Genomic DNA, 18,609 nt, shown 5'->3' on the forward strand with positions numbered 1-18,609 from the left:
AAATATGCGAAATAAAACGTCCAAGTTTTTCACAAAATTATATTTTGTGTGATAACACCTGCTACATGTTTCTTATTGTTATTGTATTTACAATATTTTATATACTACACATTAGTAACAAATAACATTCATAACCTTAGAGGGGGCAGATCTTACAAATAATTTACAGCGGGTCGCGGCACGGAGCGGGCTCATCGGTCCGTCGCCGACCGACCACCGCACTACACTACACATACGTGCGAGACACAACTAAACGAGAACCTAACACTTAACGTAACCATAAAAATAATGTGTTAATAACATTTGGCAATAAATTACTCGAATAACACGAAAAATAATCCTTAAGCGAAGCGTAAAAACAAAAGGAATTAATAATAAAACATTCAAAAACCTATCAGAATAAAAAGAATACAAAATATAAAAATAACCGTCCTTTAGGCCCACTTACGTACACCGCGCAGTGGCCACTGCCCGCACTGCGGCACGCCATCCAACGCGTCACAAGTAATAATGTACAAAACTAACATTATCTAGCTTATGTATACAGCCTTGTGTTAATTCAAAGCGTTGCATTTACAATATCTTACACGGAAATAAGCAGACGGGACGAGAGAGGCACTTGAGAACAGATTCAAGACAAACTATGGTCCTAGAGTAAAATTATTTGTCCACTGTACAAGCGTCAATGTACACCGCGCGCGAATACAAAACATCAAAAACGTAAACAGGATATACATACACGAGTTCCAAAAGATTCTTTACATCCAAAGTACAATCCACTGTCCAAACATTGCACTTACATCGACATTACCCAAAGACTTAACTATCTCTTTGGAAACATATTATTACTCTGCGATAAGCACACGCAAGTCGACTGTCAAATCGTCAGATTATCACAGTACCGGAGTGGCTCGCGCGACGGCCTGCGCCGACCGCCGCGCCTCTGGCAGTTCATACACAATTATTGCACTATTATGTATACAAATTATGCTATTTTCCGTGACATATCATAATTACAATAAGATTTAAATACATTTCTTTATCTGAAAAATTTTGTACTTTTTAACCAGCTTACCGGGTGCTGCGTCTCCTCAACGAGAAATACACATTACATACATATATTACAGATAATAAAGCTGCCGACTACAACGGAAACGGTACGTTAATGTTCGCCGGTGAAATAAGGCAACTCGAGTGGTGTTTCTGTTCATAAGTGTCATGCACACAGGAGTCACACTGTCACATCACTGTACGATTTGCGGCACGCGGGCTTGGGTCTCGGCTACCGGCGCATGGTGGAGTTGAGCGGCTGCATGGCGAGGGGCGGCGGCGGCGGGTTGATGTACCCGTACGCGTACACGTTGGACTGCTGCGCGCGCGGGTCCGCGCCTGGGTACTGAACCCCGGGCTGCACGTTCATCATCTGCAAGTTGTTGAACTGCTGCTGCGGCGGCACGCGGTACCCGTTCAACCCATACTGGCTGATGATGTGCGTGTTCAAGTTGGGGGACATGCGCGAGCCTCCGGCCATCTGCATGTGCTGCATTGGACCCAGGTTACCTATAAACAAAACCACTCTGTGAGTCATGGAACTTGTCTTAAAACTAGCTAGTGTTTTAAACAATCAATAATATTGTCATTGGAGACAAAGATCCAAGCATGGATGTCACACAAATATCCTCAATGGCAACACATTGACAGAAGAATAAAATTTGATACCTATATAAGTATATGAATACTAACTGGAAGCATTCCGTGCGTTCCTGGGCGAGTCGAGCTGGTTGTGCACGGGCGCGTAGTACTTGGCGGCGGCGGCGTGGTAGTGGCCACTGACGCCGCCGACGCCGCCCACCGCGCCGACGCCGCCCACGCCCGCCGCCGCGCCGCCGCTGGGGGGCGTGCTGGCCTGCTGCGCGTACTGCGAATGTGACCAAACATCATCAAGCACACTCACTGCCGCCGCGCCAGCGCCAACTACCATCTGAAAAACTTTGCTGTTAATACACATATAATTATATTGTCATTCAATATAAAAATGACAATACACATTACACAGTTCTCTGCTAATTAATAATTTGAACTTATATCTAAATAAAGATGGCAAATAGAATATTATAGTACTGAGCTACTAAGTTCAGCATCATATTACCTAAACTGGGCTCCTGTTTTCTCTTTAGACCATAACGGAAAAAGAAATGAAAAAAGACATAATGTCTTGTCCTACAATACTTTATGTTAACAAGCATGAAATGTAAAATAGATATAAACTAGTATAATAGTGACCTGATGTGGCGGGTGGTGTTGCGGCGCGTCTGCCATCTGCTGCAGCTTGGCGAGCGAGCAGGAGGGCGCCCAGCCGCCCGCGTGGTACTGTTGCTGCTGCTGGAACGACAGGTAGCCGCCCTGGTACCCGCCCGCGCCGACGCCGCCAACGCCACCGCCCGACCCTGCCTGCATCGACGAACCGCCTGCAAACATAAAACGATTTATAAATTCTCCCATAATCATGAATGTAATGAAAAAGTAAATATAACACACATGTATACATGACGCCTGTTTCCCGAAAGGGGTAGGGAGAGATGCGACCAAGGCTTTTCGCTAAGTGTGTTACGTTCTACGACGTGATAAGACCGAGCCAATCGACATACATATCAAGCACAAATTCCAGACTCCAGTCTGATACTGAGCACCGTCACAAAAACAATATGAATGCTATTAATATTAAAAACTGGTATAGTCAAGTCATTTGTTGAGTTTGTGGTAGTTTGTCATAATCTATTTACTTTTTGTAACATAGTAATATTATCGTTCATAAATAATTCGATGGATTGCAAGATGTTGTGATAAAACCCAATACGAGTCCACGTTAACTCCCGCTGGTGATGTTAGGTATGATGGTCAGCCGGTGGTGTAGTTACCGTGCGCGTGGTGTGCGGGCGGCGTGGCGCGGTGTCGGGCGGGCGGCGCGGGCGGGGTGGCAGCGCCGCGCAGCGCCGCCTGCTTGCTGTCCGCGCCGCCGCCGCCCGACGCGGAGCCCGCGCCAGACCCCGCGCCCGAACTGTTCCTGCGGACAAAACCATACATGTTAACATTATCGCTTTTAAGGCGACACCTCAAGGTCCATTTTCATACATTTTGTTTCACCTTTAATCTTGGTAACTAAACAAGTATTGGCAAGTAAAGAATTTAAATTCACGTCTAGTTAGTGATTAGTTCTCGCAGTTGAAAGAAAAACGTAAAAATAATTAATAATCATGGATATTTCGGCCTTTAAAATTTAATATGACGAAATGTTAAAGGCAGAAATATCCATGATTATTAATTATTTTTACGTTTTTCTTTCAACTGCGAGAACTAATCACTAACTAGACGTGAATTTAAATTCTTTACTTGCCAATACTTGTTTAGTTACCCAGATTAAAGGTGAAACAAAATGTATGAAAATGGACCTTGAGGTATCGCCTTAACAATGTGCCAATATAAATACCTGCCTGCCTACCTAATTCATACCTGCTGGATATACTAAGTAGATATATTATGAACACTTCATTTAACAATTCTGTTACATCAAATTACTTTTTAAGATCCACTGCTGTGCATCCTAATATTATTCAGACTAAATGATTTTTTACTGTTGAAGAAACTAAATCTGCGCAATTCTTAATGTAGAAAAAATAAGCATCTTTAATAGGTGAATATTTTAGTATTTGAATTCCAATATTACATCCTGCATAAGATATAAAGGAACCAAAAGCAAAAAATACTGATATAATATCTCACCTATTCCTGTTAATCTTCTGTTGCTTAGTAGGCTGATTGGGTTGACTCATAATGGACGGGATGTGTATCGAGGAGTGTGGATATTGAGGACTCGGCGCGGGGTGCATGTGCATCATGGAGCATGGGGACGCCAAGTCTGAGCCGATGCTGGTGGGCGACTCTAGCCCCAACTGACTCACATCCAGCTCGCACGCGGGGTACTGCACCGAATGAACCGAGTTGCTCGTCGAGTCCGGCGTGTACACACCCATCGACTGCAGCGCGGGACTCACAGCTTCACACATCTCCTCCTTACTAGTCTCTTTTGGAGATTCCTCCTTCTTCGAATGCTGTCGGGACTTCTTCTCTATCTCAGTCTTCTCCTGACACGGCCCGTTTTGGTTGAACGGTGTCTTGCAAGTCGGCGACGTCACCTGCGGACTCTGTCTGTATTCCGCACAGCTCGTCACTACCTCCTGCTGCTTGTTCACTTGCCGTTGCATCATCTGTTTTATCTGAGCCTCATTCGCGTGCGACTGGGATTTTTTCGGCTCACACTGGGTCTGGCATGCTGTCGTCGTTTTAGACTGCTTGGACGGCTTGCACTCGTTTTTCTGAGAACATTCCGACGCTTTCGACGTCACTGTTTTCGTTTCTTTGAAGTGAGGAAGGCCTGTCGTCGCGTATATACTACTGCTGAGACCGTAAGCAATATTGTGATAATCTTTTTGATCATATTTGGCATGTAGCTTCTGTGGCGATTTCGGCATTTGGTCTAAATGTGACAAATTAAATCCTTGCAACTTGTCTAAATAGTTTTTATGCTCCCACGAACCTTGCAATCTCGCCGGGTCCCAAGGGGGCCACTGGTACTGACCGTGCGTCGTGTGATAGTTAGGTATTTGATTCATTGCGTAATCAGCTTTGGGAACTAATTCGTTGTCATATTTAAACTTAGGAAGCATTTTATTTAAGTCAGATTGGTCAGACTTCAAATTCAGTTGTGCCGTACAGCTTTTGTCATGTTTCACAGACGTGTTCTTGTTTTCGCATTTGGAGCCGTTGGATTTTTCTTTCTTAAAAAAATCTTGTTTCTTGGGAGCTTCGTTGATCGTTTTACTCTCCACTTTGCTGGTGACTGGCACAGAGTTTATCACGTTTATAGGGACTGACGTCTCTGGCTTTCTCGCGGCTGTGTTTTGTTCAGGAAAAAACATCTTCGGTTCGGGCGTACTTCTAGGCGTGTCGTTCTTATTTTTCTTGTCAGTTTTTTCCAGTTTACTGTGAGCTGAATTCACTCTGACGTCACGCAATTTACTTTTCTCTCTCGGCTTTTGGTTGAGCTCATTCTTGTCTTGAGAATTAGTTTGAACTATGTTGATGGAGCCGCCCAAATTAGCCTGGATATTATTAGCAAAGCTCGTATCTAGATCCGTCCTCTCTAGTCCCAGATTAACAGCCGCATTAGCGCTCTGACATCGGGGTAAAAAATTTATATCGGCAACATTCGGCACTTTTGGTATAACTGGGTTTATTATAGGTGACGATATGGGATGCGGCACTTCAAGCTTGGTAGCAGCTTTGCTTACTATAGGAGTCTCGGCTATGTTATTTATAATACGATTTGGTTCGCTAGTTTTAACAACTTTATCCGTCTGTACCGCCTGCGATTCTTTGCTCACATTCGCTCTGTGATTGAGGTACGAATGTTGCGCCGTATTAATTTGTTGTATCGTCATAGAGTTGCTGACTATAGGTTGTTGGTAAGTCTGCATAGACGGATCCATAACGTTTCTAGTTATAATAATTTCATCTTTCCTCGTACTCATTATGTCGCTCCGAAACGGAACGTCACTTTCCTTACTAGTAATTGGATTTACAAGTTTGCTTCTATCTATTTCTGTAAAAGAGTCTATCTTTGGAGGGTCTGGTTTCTTCATGGTGCTCAAAGTGTTTGTATTGTTACTATCTCTTTGAGGATCTAAATTTTGTATAATTGATTCGATTTTGTTGGGTGACTTCTTTTCCACGGATTTATTATCCTCGTTATTCTGCTGTATGACAGTTTCCTTTCTAGTCTCGCCCTTTTTCTCGCAAGCTGTCTCATCTATTTTCTCCGGTGATTTCTTCTGTTTAGGAGACTCATTTATGACCGAATCTTTCTTTGGCGAAACATTGAGTTGTGGTGATTTCGCAGTCTCAGATTCTGCTTCAACAACGGCAGTTTCAATTTGATTTATTTTCGGAACGATTAAATCAGTGGAAGGTTTTGTTGGTTTAACTTCGTCCTGTACTTTAGGATCCAAAACTATGTGCGCATTCTCTGTGGACACCACAGGCATCACTTTGGATGGGCTCTCTTTTTCTTCAACCTCCTTTGGCTTGTTCTCACTGGTTTGTTGCACTGGCACAACAGAATTCGGTTTTGGTGACGGTAAAGGACAACTCTGACTGTTGTTGTCATCAGACTCAGATATAATGATAGTTTCCTTATCGTCGAGAGCTTTATTTGGCGATTGCGTTTCATTGTTTTTCGTTTCTTCAGGTTCACATGCGGTTTCATCTTGCGCCACAGCCACCCCCGACTCCGTTGCTAATTCCTCTTCCTTTTTATCTTCACTGGTATCTTTTTCAGGTTTGTCTGAAGCAGTTTCTTTTATAACCTGATCTTTTTCGGCCAAAGACTTGGGAGAGTCCATATGTATGCTATCAAGCTCCATGTCACTAGTATGGTGGTCCGTACTATTCTCTTCGACGTTACGCGGCGATGCCGGTTTACTGGCAATGCTTCGCCTTTCTTCCCTATCCTCGACATCCATTTCATCATCAGCCTCGCCCGAAGAATCTTCAGAACTAGCGTCAGAATTTTTCTTTGGCGCGGATTTATCCTCAACTTGGTTATTAGAGTTTTTAACTTCTTCAGCGTTAGCAACAGCCTCTGGTTCAGTAGAGCCGTCAGTTTTATACTCGTTAACTTCTGCTTTATTATCACTGACCTTTACTTTCTTGACAACTGGTGATGCAGTTCTAGGACTCTTATTGACTTTCTGTCGCTTCCTCGGCCGCCCTTTCCAAGCGAATTTTCTCTTTGCTTTCTTAATTGAGTTCACAACAGGAGTTGAAACAATTGCGTCAAGCTCTTCTTGGCTTTCTTGACTATCTGAAGCGTAATTAGGTTCTTTAATACTTTGTCTCCTACTTCTCTGCACATTGTTTTCTCCACTCTGTGAGACTCTAGATCTTGCAACACTTTTACTCCTCTGCCTTGTTGGAGGTTCTTCTTCCTTCTTGTCCTCAACACATTCAGAAATCTTTCGGTTTGGCTCTCGCTTTCTCTTCCGACTAACGTCACTAAGTGTCGGTGTCGTCTGATACGTAGTTTCACTATATTTGAGAGGTCTTGTGCGCCGTCTCCCAGAAGAAGTGACTTCAACTGGTGTTTCTGAGATTTCTTTTTCAGACTTAGCCTTCGCTTTAGGTTCTACTTTTGGCGTTGGCATTTCCGGTTCCGTGGCCGTATCTTCGCTTTCTGTCTTCATATCCTCATTTTCAGTCTCTTGATCAATCGACGCCTCTTCAGGCGATCTAAATGGATTGATCGTTGGCGCCAATAGTGGAGTCCATCTCAAACACTCAGGATCTATTTCTAACCTGGGTTTGCTTCGTACTTTCTTTACATGATTATCCACCCTATTCCAATCTATACACAGTCCTAACTTCATTGTCTCATTATTTGGGATGTATCTTACAAAACCAAGCAATTGGAATGTCACTGCTATGTCGTTCATATGCATGCCAGTGCTATGAGCCACATCTTCAAAAGTAAAAGGTTTATCTTTGTGGTCATACAAATATTCCAATATAACAGACTTCCAATATGCATGATACGACACTCTCCCAAGATCCGATAATGGTTTTTCTGGTGTTCCCGGTTGACCCTCTTCTTTGGATAGTAAATAACCTGAAGCAAAAATTGTTTATCAATTACACAAATTGTTCAATTTTAGCAAAAACGTAAATATACAATGTATTCTGTAGAAAATGTGATAAAATATGAAAAAGAAGATTCCACCACTCACTAAAATGGATGAGAAACCTCCCGTAGCCTTGTCTCTGGTACTGTGGCATCGTCATTATACACGACACATTGTATTTCTGCTGACAATGCTTCTCCTTGGAAAAATATCCAACCAGATGACAACCCTTGCTGTCATTCTTGGTAAGTACGTAGAACAAGAACGGTTCCACGTCGTAATACAAAGTCTTGTGGTCTAGGAACAATTTTGCGAGTAGGCACAAGTTCTGACAGTATATTTTGTTGGCGTTGCCGTCCACTTCGAACACCGATATGTCTCCGCATCGGTATATCTCGGTGGCGGGCGGATGCCGCCATAGGCACTTGTCTAGATGCCTCATGAGCACAGCTCGACTCTTGGCATATTTAAGGCAAAACTCGCACAGGAATAGTTTGGGTAGTCTGGAAAAGAAAAAAGATTTATGTGAATGGATGGTTATAATATCGGTGACTAATGTTAGTAAAGGATTTTTCAAAGAATTATTCTAGGCTACAGTTTATCTCAATAAAAACTTATATGGTAGTGAAATGGCCGGAAAATAAATAATTTTAACACAAACCTGGCATATTCTTGCGGGAATGGACTCGAATACCACGTCTCGATTTCCCACTGACCAAACTCGATAGCGGAGGGACACCGAGGAGGCGGCACCGGCGCCGGGCCCTGGTGCGCGGGGTGCGCCGGGTGCGAGGGGTGCGCCGGCGCAGGCGACTCCGGCTCCAGCACCCCCGCCGTGCTGCGCGCCTGGTTGAACACCTCCGCGTCCGCCTCCGTAACACCCGGCGGTAATCTCTTACCCTCTGAAAACAGATCAACATTACGATATCGGTCTTGTTCTTGGACAAAAATGCGATGGTACCCCGGGTTGTCCGCCGTACATATTTGTATAAAGAAAAAGTAAAGCATGCAAGCAATTATAGATGCTGAATATCGACCGGAATTGTAATAAAAATTATCTCCCTATGACATAGCCAACTGTCAATAAGACAAGCAACACTGTACCAATGAACACTAAACGGACAGCGAAAATAATCAGGGATCACGGCGAAACACTCTGTGATCTTCTCGACGGGTACCGGCACGTGCGGTCGACGGTCAGCACCTGGCAAGGCGGCACCCGGGGCAGGCGCACATCAACGACGATCACGAATCGCTCGAAAGCGCGGGCGAAAGTGCTCGCGGAGGCCGCGGCCGGCGGGGGCGACCTGCGGGAGCGGCGAGGGCGCGGGCGGCGGGGCGGCGCGGGCGGCCGGCGCCGCGGCCTCCGCGGGCACTTTCGCCGCGCTCTCGAACCGACCTTACCCTCGGCGCCGGCCGGCCGCCGCCGCCCCGCTGCCAGCGCGCGCCGCAGCTTGCGCGCACCGCCCGCGCTCCCGCGCCACCGCGCCGCCCACGCCACCAGCTGCGACGCCGACGGGCCTGCGCCGCCGCCCGACGGGGTCTGTGCCGTCTGCGCCGCGCCCCCGCGCCTCTCTGCCATGGGACTGCCGCTACGCTCGCTCAGTGCTGCGCGATAACGCCGATACGTGCTGCGCGTCTCCTTCAACACCTCTGCTTCTGGCTCGGGCTCCGGCGGGGGCGGAGGTCGGGGCGCGGGTGGGCGCGCTCGTGCCGCACATCGGGAGGCGGAACGCACAGAGTAGAATTCAGACAGGCCGTCAAACAAGGTCGTGAGTGAGCGCTCCCCGCCGCGACTGCGTCGGCGCGCAGGTGCCGGCCGCGGCTCCGAGCCGGGGACGGGGACGGGGGCCGGAGCGGAGGCGGGTGACGTGACGGCGGCGACGGGGGAGTGATGAGTACTGACGGGATTCGGTGCAAATGTCGGTGTAAGTGTGGGTGCGACTTGCTGCTTGCGCGCCTCGGCAGCGAAGCCCCACGCACCGTCCGGACCCGCATCGGTCGCGAGCCGCTCGAACACAGAGGAAACGTGCGCTGGAGTGAAAGCGAGAGCAGGGGCGGGCGTCGGTGCGGGAGGGTCTACGCGTGCCTCCGACGAGGAAGAGGACGAGGCCGACGACGAGGATTCTACCTCGGAGGGCGAGGGTGCACGTCTCTCCAGCCGCAGTTCTACACGTTGGACACGAGTCACGCTCACGCCTCCCCACCGCCCGCCGCCCTCCCACCCGTCCCACTCCGCAGAGGACTCACGACGTCGCCGCCTCACTAGATTAAAAGCAGAAAAACGGAAAAACTTCTGCTTCTCCTTAGACATCCGCCGCTCGGGAGGCAAGCGCGCCGGTGGCGGGACATTACCGTCGGATGGCTCCTCGTCCGAATCGATGCGGCGCGGAGTCTTCGGTTTCCTGCCCTTCGGCGTGCCAGCAGAGGAGGTTCTGTAACAATAAACATTATACTTACAAGTGAATTCAAGAGCTCTTTCTGTGGCATGATTTAAGGTATATTATATTTATGAGCTTTAAGATTCGTAATGTATTATCTTTCAATCAGTCCTATTTGTCATCTTCAAACTTGATATTGTTTATTTTCATGTATGCAATTTCAAACTTATATCTTCTACACCACTGCTTGTGCTTTGACTACGAACGTCGTAGCATCATCGTAGCTTACGCCGTAATTCAACTAGCTTTCATACAAATACACTGGGTGATAACACTAGACACTTAAGTTAATGTACTCGCCTGTTGTTGTGCGGACAGGAGTCGCAGCGCCAGGGCAGCGGCGCGCAGGCGGGGTGCACGTGCGCGCCGCAGCGGCCCGAGCAGCGCGCCGCCCACCCCGCGCCCGCCGCGCCGCACGCGCTGCACGCCGCGCCCCCGCCGCCGCCCCCGCCGCGCGACTCGCACCACGCGCACTCGCCGCACGACCAGCGCGACGCCTGCGCACGATATGGGAACTGTCAGCTTCATACTCACGGCGGACATTATAATCAAGATGGCGGTAATAAAAATATACAAAAAAACATGACGGCTTTATCCCCTAAAGAACACCACCTTTCACCAAGCGTGTTTCGATCCATGGTATGACAGGGTGAGCCTATCTACATATCGGAACACAACAAATTCCAGACTTCAGACAGACACTTAGCAATAAATCCCAAATCACTTGACCCGACCCGGGGATTCAAAGCCGGGACCTCAGAGCGATGTCGTACTACGCACGCAATAGAACCACGCCACCGGAATCATTCATACTTCAGCAAACATAAATAAATAATACGGCAATTATAAATGAAATCGTTAACTATTGTCACGCTATACTTACCAATAAAACTTTGCTAAAGTAGGACTATCTGTAAGTATAATGTATACTCGAACGGGTAGCGTCCACAATAAGTTCTGAAAACTCAAATATACTGATTCCCTCCAACATCTGACCAGCGTTTTCTGGTGCCTACGATATGACTACGATTCGGTTAAAACAAACCGACATAAAAAACGATTATTTTTAACTAGCGACCCGCCCCGGCTTCACACGGGTGCAATGCCGATACTAAATACACTACAGAAAAACTGTGAACGTTGTATATAAAAACATAGCGGCCCGCTCTGGCTTCGCACGGGTATAACATAACAAAATAACAATATTTCTCCACTATTTAATGGATGTTATTATACATATAAACCTTCCTCTTGAATCACTCTATCTATTAAAAAAACCGCATCACAATCCGTCGCGTAGTTTTAAAGATTTAAGCATACAAAGGGATATAGGGACAGAGAAAGCGACTTTGTTTTATACTATGAAGTGATGACATTACAGTTGAAATCTACTTAATCAAGTTACAAGTACAACGATTGTACTCGATTAACCATGCACAAAACACAAAACTAAAATTGTGTCTAAATTGCATAGAGATGATGAAAATGACATTAAAATGGGAAAAGAACTAGAATAGTATTTCCAACAATATACCTACCATTAATAAAAAAACCTTAAGATAAAAATATCATTGATATTTATATGTTGTTGACCCCTGACTCACAACACGACAGTACAAGTTGTCGCTTTTCCTCAAACCGATGCGTCATTAATGTACCAATTAGTTTCTTATAAGATTTTCCTTTTTTTTTATTATTTAAGTATCGATACAGCCTCGGCTTTATACATGGGCTTCTTGGGCTGTAGGCCGGGGCTCCGTTGATTTCTAAGGTCTTCAGTCCTCATCAAAGAGAAATTAGACAGTAGACTATATATCGGTGGCGAAAGGTCCATATAATCCGATTCCTGTCGGCATGCCTTCATGAATTAATGAAGAATCTAACTATCATTAGAACGATTTGCAAAACACATTTATGCATATAAGTATCTTTATGTTGTCAGGTTCGCAAAATTTCACCTTTCGCCACTGCAATATATATAATTATAGTTGTTGTTTGTGCCTCTCATATTAAATAAATATTTTACTATCCTCTTATTTCTCTTATACTGTGTACTTATATTGTTATCGAAAATCGTGTTTGACAAGATGACAATTATTTGATTAATAAGCAGGCCTCCAAATAAGAATTAGCCTAGATCCCACCCATGTCTCGATCCGCCCCTGTATCGATATCCTATTGGGACTATGGAATAGGGTACCGGACTCATTTTTATTCTTTACTATTATCAAATATTTACATAATATAAATTCTAACACAGAAGGAATTATTAAAATCCGGTAAAAAATCAATAAGTTATAAGTCTTTGAATTTCGGTGGAAGGGGTAATTAACAAGAAACAGAAAAGAGACGAAATACCCACATGTGACGTCATCGGGAATTAAGACGCGTGCGAAAGAAAGAGATGAAGCGATATCCCCACAACGTGCCCACTTCTGCACGTTACAATATTTGAAATATGAATTACTCGCTCATTTTTTAACCAATTTTTATGCAGTTTTCGCAGGAGTGCTTCTTTTTCGTGTTATTAACCATTCCATATAGAATAATTAAGTAAATCAAGCATAGGCCGGTCCCCTATTGTTATGTCTGATTCAATCTTAGTACAGCAACTCTCTATTCTCGAAGTGTGTAACAATTGTAAAAGAAAATATTTATTAATATACCTACATATCTGAGAGTATATTACCTTATGGAAGTACATATACAGGGTCATTTTGTCGTGTTACTTAATGAAAGGACATTCTTATCGCTTGTAAATAAAACTTTATAATACAATAAGTTAATCGAAACATAGTTGTAACGTAAGAAATTAAGATTCGAACAAAATAAACATCAATAAAAATTTACTTATTTTTTCACTACTACAATTCTAAGAGAATTCATCACAGCGGCAATATCACACTCACTGCAAAATAATCAAGAAAACAGAAAAGGGAAGTGGGAAGGAAAATGGGAAGTGATTATTGCAAGAAAATATTCGTTATTAATTGATGATTTTTGGCACAATGTTAGCAGAGGCAAAGTCGAGTATGTGGTTTCATTTATTAACGCAATGTCAAAATGACTGTATAATTAAAAAATACCTATCATTGTACTAAAAATATACCAAAATTGATGACAGTAATTCGGATAATTTCCACTTATATCATTAAATTATACGAAACTAAATACACAAGATAAACAATTGTCGTTATAGCACGTTTATAAAAAATAATATTGTGTATGAAAATAGATCATGTTTGCGAAAGTCTCCGGGTAGGTACACCGTGCAACCCCGTCTATTTCTGCCACCAAGCAGTATAGTACAAGGATTGTTGCGTTTCTGTTCGAAGGACATTGTACCCAGAGGAATAAAAAGCTGTATACGACTGACGGAAGATGATGGGTTAGTAAAAGGCGCTTATACACCTGCATCGACAAATTGGTCGCTGCCCGGTGGGACAACTTAGGTATCGCTGGAATGATATGATGAAAGGTGACCTGCGTCAACATAAATCAGTGACTGTTGAGCACTAGAACAGGACAGGAGCATCTGGAGGACTATGTCCGGCGGCCAAAACCCCTTTCGGATCGCTAAGCTAGCGTAGTTACATGAGCATGCAGTACTTTATATATTTCAATTTTCTACTAGTTACCAAGAAAAACTTGCAATAGCAAAATTTTATCTTATCAGACAGCAAAGTAATTACGACTGACAATTTACATACTAGTCATCAACTTCAGGCTTTTTTTTTATTTCTATATCTAATAAGATCGACATTGCAAAAATGGTTAAATATTTTTTTTAATTCGATCTATTTACTAAGAGACATTATTTAATGCACTCTCTTTCCAGGAGCTTTCAATGGAGCAATTTCAAATTTTTAAATCCATACTGTCATAATTTTGCCATTATATGCATACCTGAAGGAGATAGCCAACCTGCTCTTCCATGTTATTTTCTGCTTTAAAAAATATCTTACCTTGATAGTAGTCTGTGACAGATGATCCAGCTGATTGAGGCATGTAGGATGCGCATAAGATTTGCACTGGGAGCAGCATATCAGCGCCTCTACTGCCCCAAGCCTGTTTCTGGCATCCGTGCCCAGGCACTCGGTGCATACTGGCACACCCTGTACCTGCTGATGAAAATTATATTATTAATTATCAACTATATACTATATTCCACTATGACAGAATGGTAGTGGAATCTTTTCAGGATCAAACAGCAGGACTAAAGAAATTCAACCAATCAACTAACAAAACCTACCTTGACTAATACTCTACTTTCCCTAATGGCTTACAGTGTGCATGAACAGCATAAGTGCAAACACACACTACAATGAATGACGTCGGAAAGCACTCGTATCATCTTCCTTACTCCGCAACACCCCTACCCAAAAATTGGGGGGGCGCCTCTTCGTTTATAAAATGACATATTAGTAATATTACTTTAGGAAATTATTTTCTATGTGCAAACTCTAAGTTAAGACTGGTTAAATTAGACTTATATGTCTCATGAATAATAAAATGCAATAAATATTTTCTATTTTAATCATTTAAATAACAACAATTTATATAAGACTATGATAACTGTCCCCATATTTTATATTCCAATATTGTTTGATAATTTTTTTAAGACTAATTTATTGTACCATCAACATGTACGCTTTGTTCGTTGGCTTCCCTGGCTCGGTGCCAATATTCACAAAACCCCTGTAATTTGTGCGGCCTCTCCCCGGAATGTCTCAGGCAGCTGGTGGTGGGTATTTGTAAATATTGCAACTTTGACACACATACTTATTAAAAAAACAACATGTACATTGTTTAATATGAACACACAATTGCAACTGAATATAAGATTCGAGATATTAAGCTTGGTATGAAAAAAATCCTATTCATAAGATATACAAACTTTCATATTTTTGTAACATAAGATTCTAAGTTTTGAACACAATTATGATGTCAACAAAAAGCATTGTAATTATAAATGAATAGCAATTTATTGGATCATAACAATATCCCAAAAAATATGATAGGGAATGTATTATTAAAAATAAAAGATTACAAATAAACAATGATTATCCAAATCTATGTCAATAGATAAAGATCATATCATGTAAACAGACTAATGATAACAAATATAAGTTCAGTCATTTTGTATCAGAAAACAATACTATAGTTTTTAATTTTAAACCCAGTTTTGTTATTACAGCTCAATCTCCTAGCGTAATTAATTGTAAGTTCTTATTTTGCAAGTGAATTATGCAAATACAATTTATCCAGTGTAATATTATGGTAATTGGCATAAAACCATAACTGGGAGAAGTGATTACATCTTCCAGTGGTCATTATGTTGTGTCATTATTTATTAATAAATATTAATTACAATTACATAATTACAAATTTGCTTTGCGTGTTTGGAAAATATAAATAAATTAATTATTATAGCAACTGTAGTTATTACAATATTATTATTAATTGATTTTTTTTTTTGATATAATCCATCAAGAGCCATATCTGCAATCTGATTGAATCAAAATAATAATATAATATCAAATAATATGCCAAAATTACTATAACACATATTCTACTTTATTATAACTAAGAATATAATCTTATAAATGTCAACATATTAAATCAAAACAGTTCTGTTCAGCAATTCATTAAGCAAAACCCTAATATTTGTCATAAAACATGCCAGAAAAAATATAACATGCATTATATTAAAATTGGAGCATAACAATTTAAACTCACCTACGTGAATAGTTAGTTGATTAGTCACATGTTAAAAAAATATTTACTTCTCATAAAATGTTTAGTCATCCTCAATACTGAGTCACAAAAGTATTTTATATGTGACAAAAAATGCAACAATTTTCAACATTGAAACACAAAATCTGATTTAACAGAAATTCTTGAAATATTTTGATCTGTCAGAAAACCTCAATTTAGTCTCAAACCTCCTACATTTTATGTACTAAAATCATAACAAAACATTTACATAAATATACTGAAAAAAAAAACAAAATTAGGTCAAATTCATAACATTTATTCACCATTTGCACGCTCAGGTGCTTTTTTTTTGGAGTTAATAACAATTCTATGAAATATTACAGCTCCATCCTTAGTACCACAATCAAGCAATCAATATGTATCTAACATTTTGTTCCAATTCAAAGAAAATTTTATGTTTTAGGGTAACAAGAACAGTTCCATTCTATGCTTTTTCTATAGGCAGTTGCAACACCATCTTGTTTGAGATTATAAAATGGCCAGCTTCTTAAGTAATAATAAAAAACTTTGCCAAATATTATAAGCTACAAATTTCATTATATCTATCAACAGCAGTTAAAATGATTGGGCGACAAACACCTCACTCAACAGTTTTTATACATACAAACTTCTTGGTCTTTATAATAGTGCGTTAACCTTGATAATGAACTCCGCAGATCACAATCTCTATTTGTTTTTATAACATGATTTCAAAGTTGAATCATTGGTAGATTGTTATGTAAAATGTAATTATTTGAATTATAATGTATTTGACTTGTTATTGGTAATTTTCTGGAGGATGAGTTTGCAAGAATTAATATTCTATTTCATAATAAAAAATAAATTTGATACAGAATTATACTCAAGACATATTACTGATTTTAATACATGTTCCCAGAAAATATTGTGAAGTTAACTGTTATGGAAACTTCTTAAAAAGTTTGAGCAACAATTAATATACATATATAGCCTAGAAAACTATTAATTACTCAGGTTTGGGCTAATTATTAAATGACAAATAAAAGTTTTCAAACAGTGAAATGTGACACAAACAAAAAAAAATACAATTGTGTGAATAAAATGTTTCTTATTCATTGTATGAATTAAATTTGGGGACTGAAAACAGTCTCAAAGTAAATAATAAGCAATACAATATACACTGATATAAATATGAAATTATGTATTGGATAAAACACAAATCCTTTGGTATAGTCAGAGGAAATATCCAAATTAAAATATTATGTTCCAATATCTTATCACAAGACAGTAAGTAATATTTAAATTAATTACACAACAATCAATTTCTTATAAGTTTAATGCATACCTCTATTTCGAAAAAACTTATTTCTTACAGATACACAAGTATCAACAATATTTGTTTACTTTTCAATACAAACAGTGATCAAATAATCCAACCACAAGCAAACTTTGTTTATGTTTATACGAGAAAGCATTCAACAACAAGCAGTGGCTTACCTTCTCTGGTGAGTCTGATGACTGCTTCTTCTGTTTGGAGGGTCGGTCCGAGGTGGTGAGGGGTCTGTCGGTGGCCTTGTAGGCGCCGGCATGGTGTGTCAGCAAACCCCTGGCCACCGCGCGTTTGGCCGCCGCGCGCAACACATTCCGCACATCCACTTCACCATCAAGCGTCACTTGGTACGCCTGGTGCAAATGTCTTTCAATAGTCTTAAGCGTGGAGCCATCGCGTTCGCCTAGCTCTCGCACCGCCTTGGCGACGGCGCGCGACACATCCGAGTCGGGCGTCAGCCGCAACGTCTTGTTCTGCAGCCCGCCGGGGTCCTTGTACGAGCTCTGGCCCTTGTTGTACACCTTGAGCACGACGCCCTCGCGCACGGCGCGCTCCAGGCGCTCCGATACCACATCCTCGTGGTAGTTGTGGTGCTGCCTGATGGCGTGACATATCCGCTCTACGCTCGGCCTCTGTTTCTGCGACCGTATCTTATGTATCGCTTCTAGGATCCATCGCTTCCACACATCTTTGCCGACGTCGTCCGGTTCGCACATTTTTGTCAGTTTATTACGTACAGCCGCCTGAGTAACGGTACGGTATTGAACTTATGTCAACACCCATCGCATTTTCGCGCCTCGAGCGAAATTCCATTTTATGAAATGGAACCCCGCCGAAAGCGGCCGGTGGTGACGGCCGCGACGCGAGACGCCGGTTTACAGCATGTCGCGGGGTTCCGCCGCCGATGACACATCGCTTCGCAGCGGGTTTTGGCGGAGCGGGCATACAACGGCCGCCATCTTGTGGCGATCTAAATTTTACGTAGAACAAAAACACGCTAGTAAATTGTTAACAATTAAGATCACGTCTTAATTCCACTGAACTGTTAAAATGTTTGAACTTTGTCTTATCACTTTCACAACTGATCCATTTATTGTAACAGATTTTTTTTACACAACTAAAATACGGCAGACTTCTTTCCGGTTTTTTTTTCTTACAATGCGCCTTCACTAAACAAACAACACTGTCCCGAAAAGTGCATTTAATTCCTATTTCACATTAATAATACGCCTTGTGTATTGAAATCACTATCATTTGATTGAAATAATACAAAATTTACATGAAAACATTCACAAAACACCAACAAAAGGCTCTTCAAAATGGCTATCAATTAGATTGCCTTGTTAAAAAAATATTTTTGATATCCTGT

The 18,609-nt window shown here is 41.9% G+C and overlaps 1 protein-coding gene across 4 annotated transcripts; it reads right to left on the reverse strand.

Moving 5' to 3' along the window:
* Positions 1-25: 25 nt before the first annotated feature.
* LOC115452158 (histone acetyltransferase KAT6B) lies at positions 26-18,603 on the reverse strand. 4 transcript variants are annotated; one of them, XM_037437336.1, is made up of 11 exons: positions 17,408-18,603; positions 14,140-14,295; positions 10,475-10,671; positions 9,138-10,168; positions 8,395-8,635; positions 7,839-8,236; positions 3,781-7,720; positions 2,919-3,064; positions 2,284-2,468; positions 1,744-1,981; positions 26-1,560 (listed from the first exon to the last, which is right to left on the reverse strand). In XM_037437336.1, exons 1-11 carry the CDS (start codon positions 17,954-17,956, stop codon positions 1,283-1,285), a joined length of 7,359 nt encoding a protein of 2,452 aa, XP_037293233.1. In that variant the 5' UTR covers positions 17,957-18,603; the 3' UTR covers positions 26-1,282. The 4 variants fall into 4 exon arrangements, with proteins under 4 accessions (XP_037293233.1, XP_037293232.1, XP_037293234.1 ...); XM_037437335.1 differs by having other exon boundaries at positions 14,140-14,298; XM_037437337.1 differs by having other exon boundaries at positions 1,744-1,918; positions 14,140-14,298; positions 17,408-18,602.
* Between the last annotated feature and the right edge of the window lie 6 nt (positions 18,604-18,609).

This window comes from Manduca sexta, chromosome 10, assembly GCF_014839805.1.
Source record: "Manduca sexta isolate Smith_Timp_Sample1 chromosome 10, JHU_Msex_v1.0, whole genome shotgun sequence".
NCBI lineage: Eukaryota > Metazoa > Arthropoda > Insecta > Lepidoptera > Sphingidae > Manduca > Manduca sexta.

What these genes read in the sequence shown, in the direction of transcription:
- LOC115452158 (XM_037437335.1), bottom strand. Translation starts at nt 17,956, where the DNA reads ATGTGCGAACCGGACGACGTCGGCAAAGATGTGTGGAAGCGATGGATC. An exon ending in TCCTGTCCGCACAACAACAG is followed by an intron (nt 10,169 to 10,474) that starts GCGAGTACATTA and finishes TTATTGTTACAG; the next exon opens with AACCTCCTCTGCTGGCACGC. An exon ending in GAGGTTTCTCATCCATTTTA is followed by an intron (nt 7,721 to 7,838) that starts GTGAGTGGTGGA and finishes TTTTTGCTTCAG; the next exon opens with GTTATTTACTATCCAAAGAA.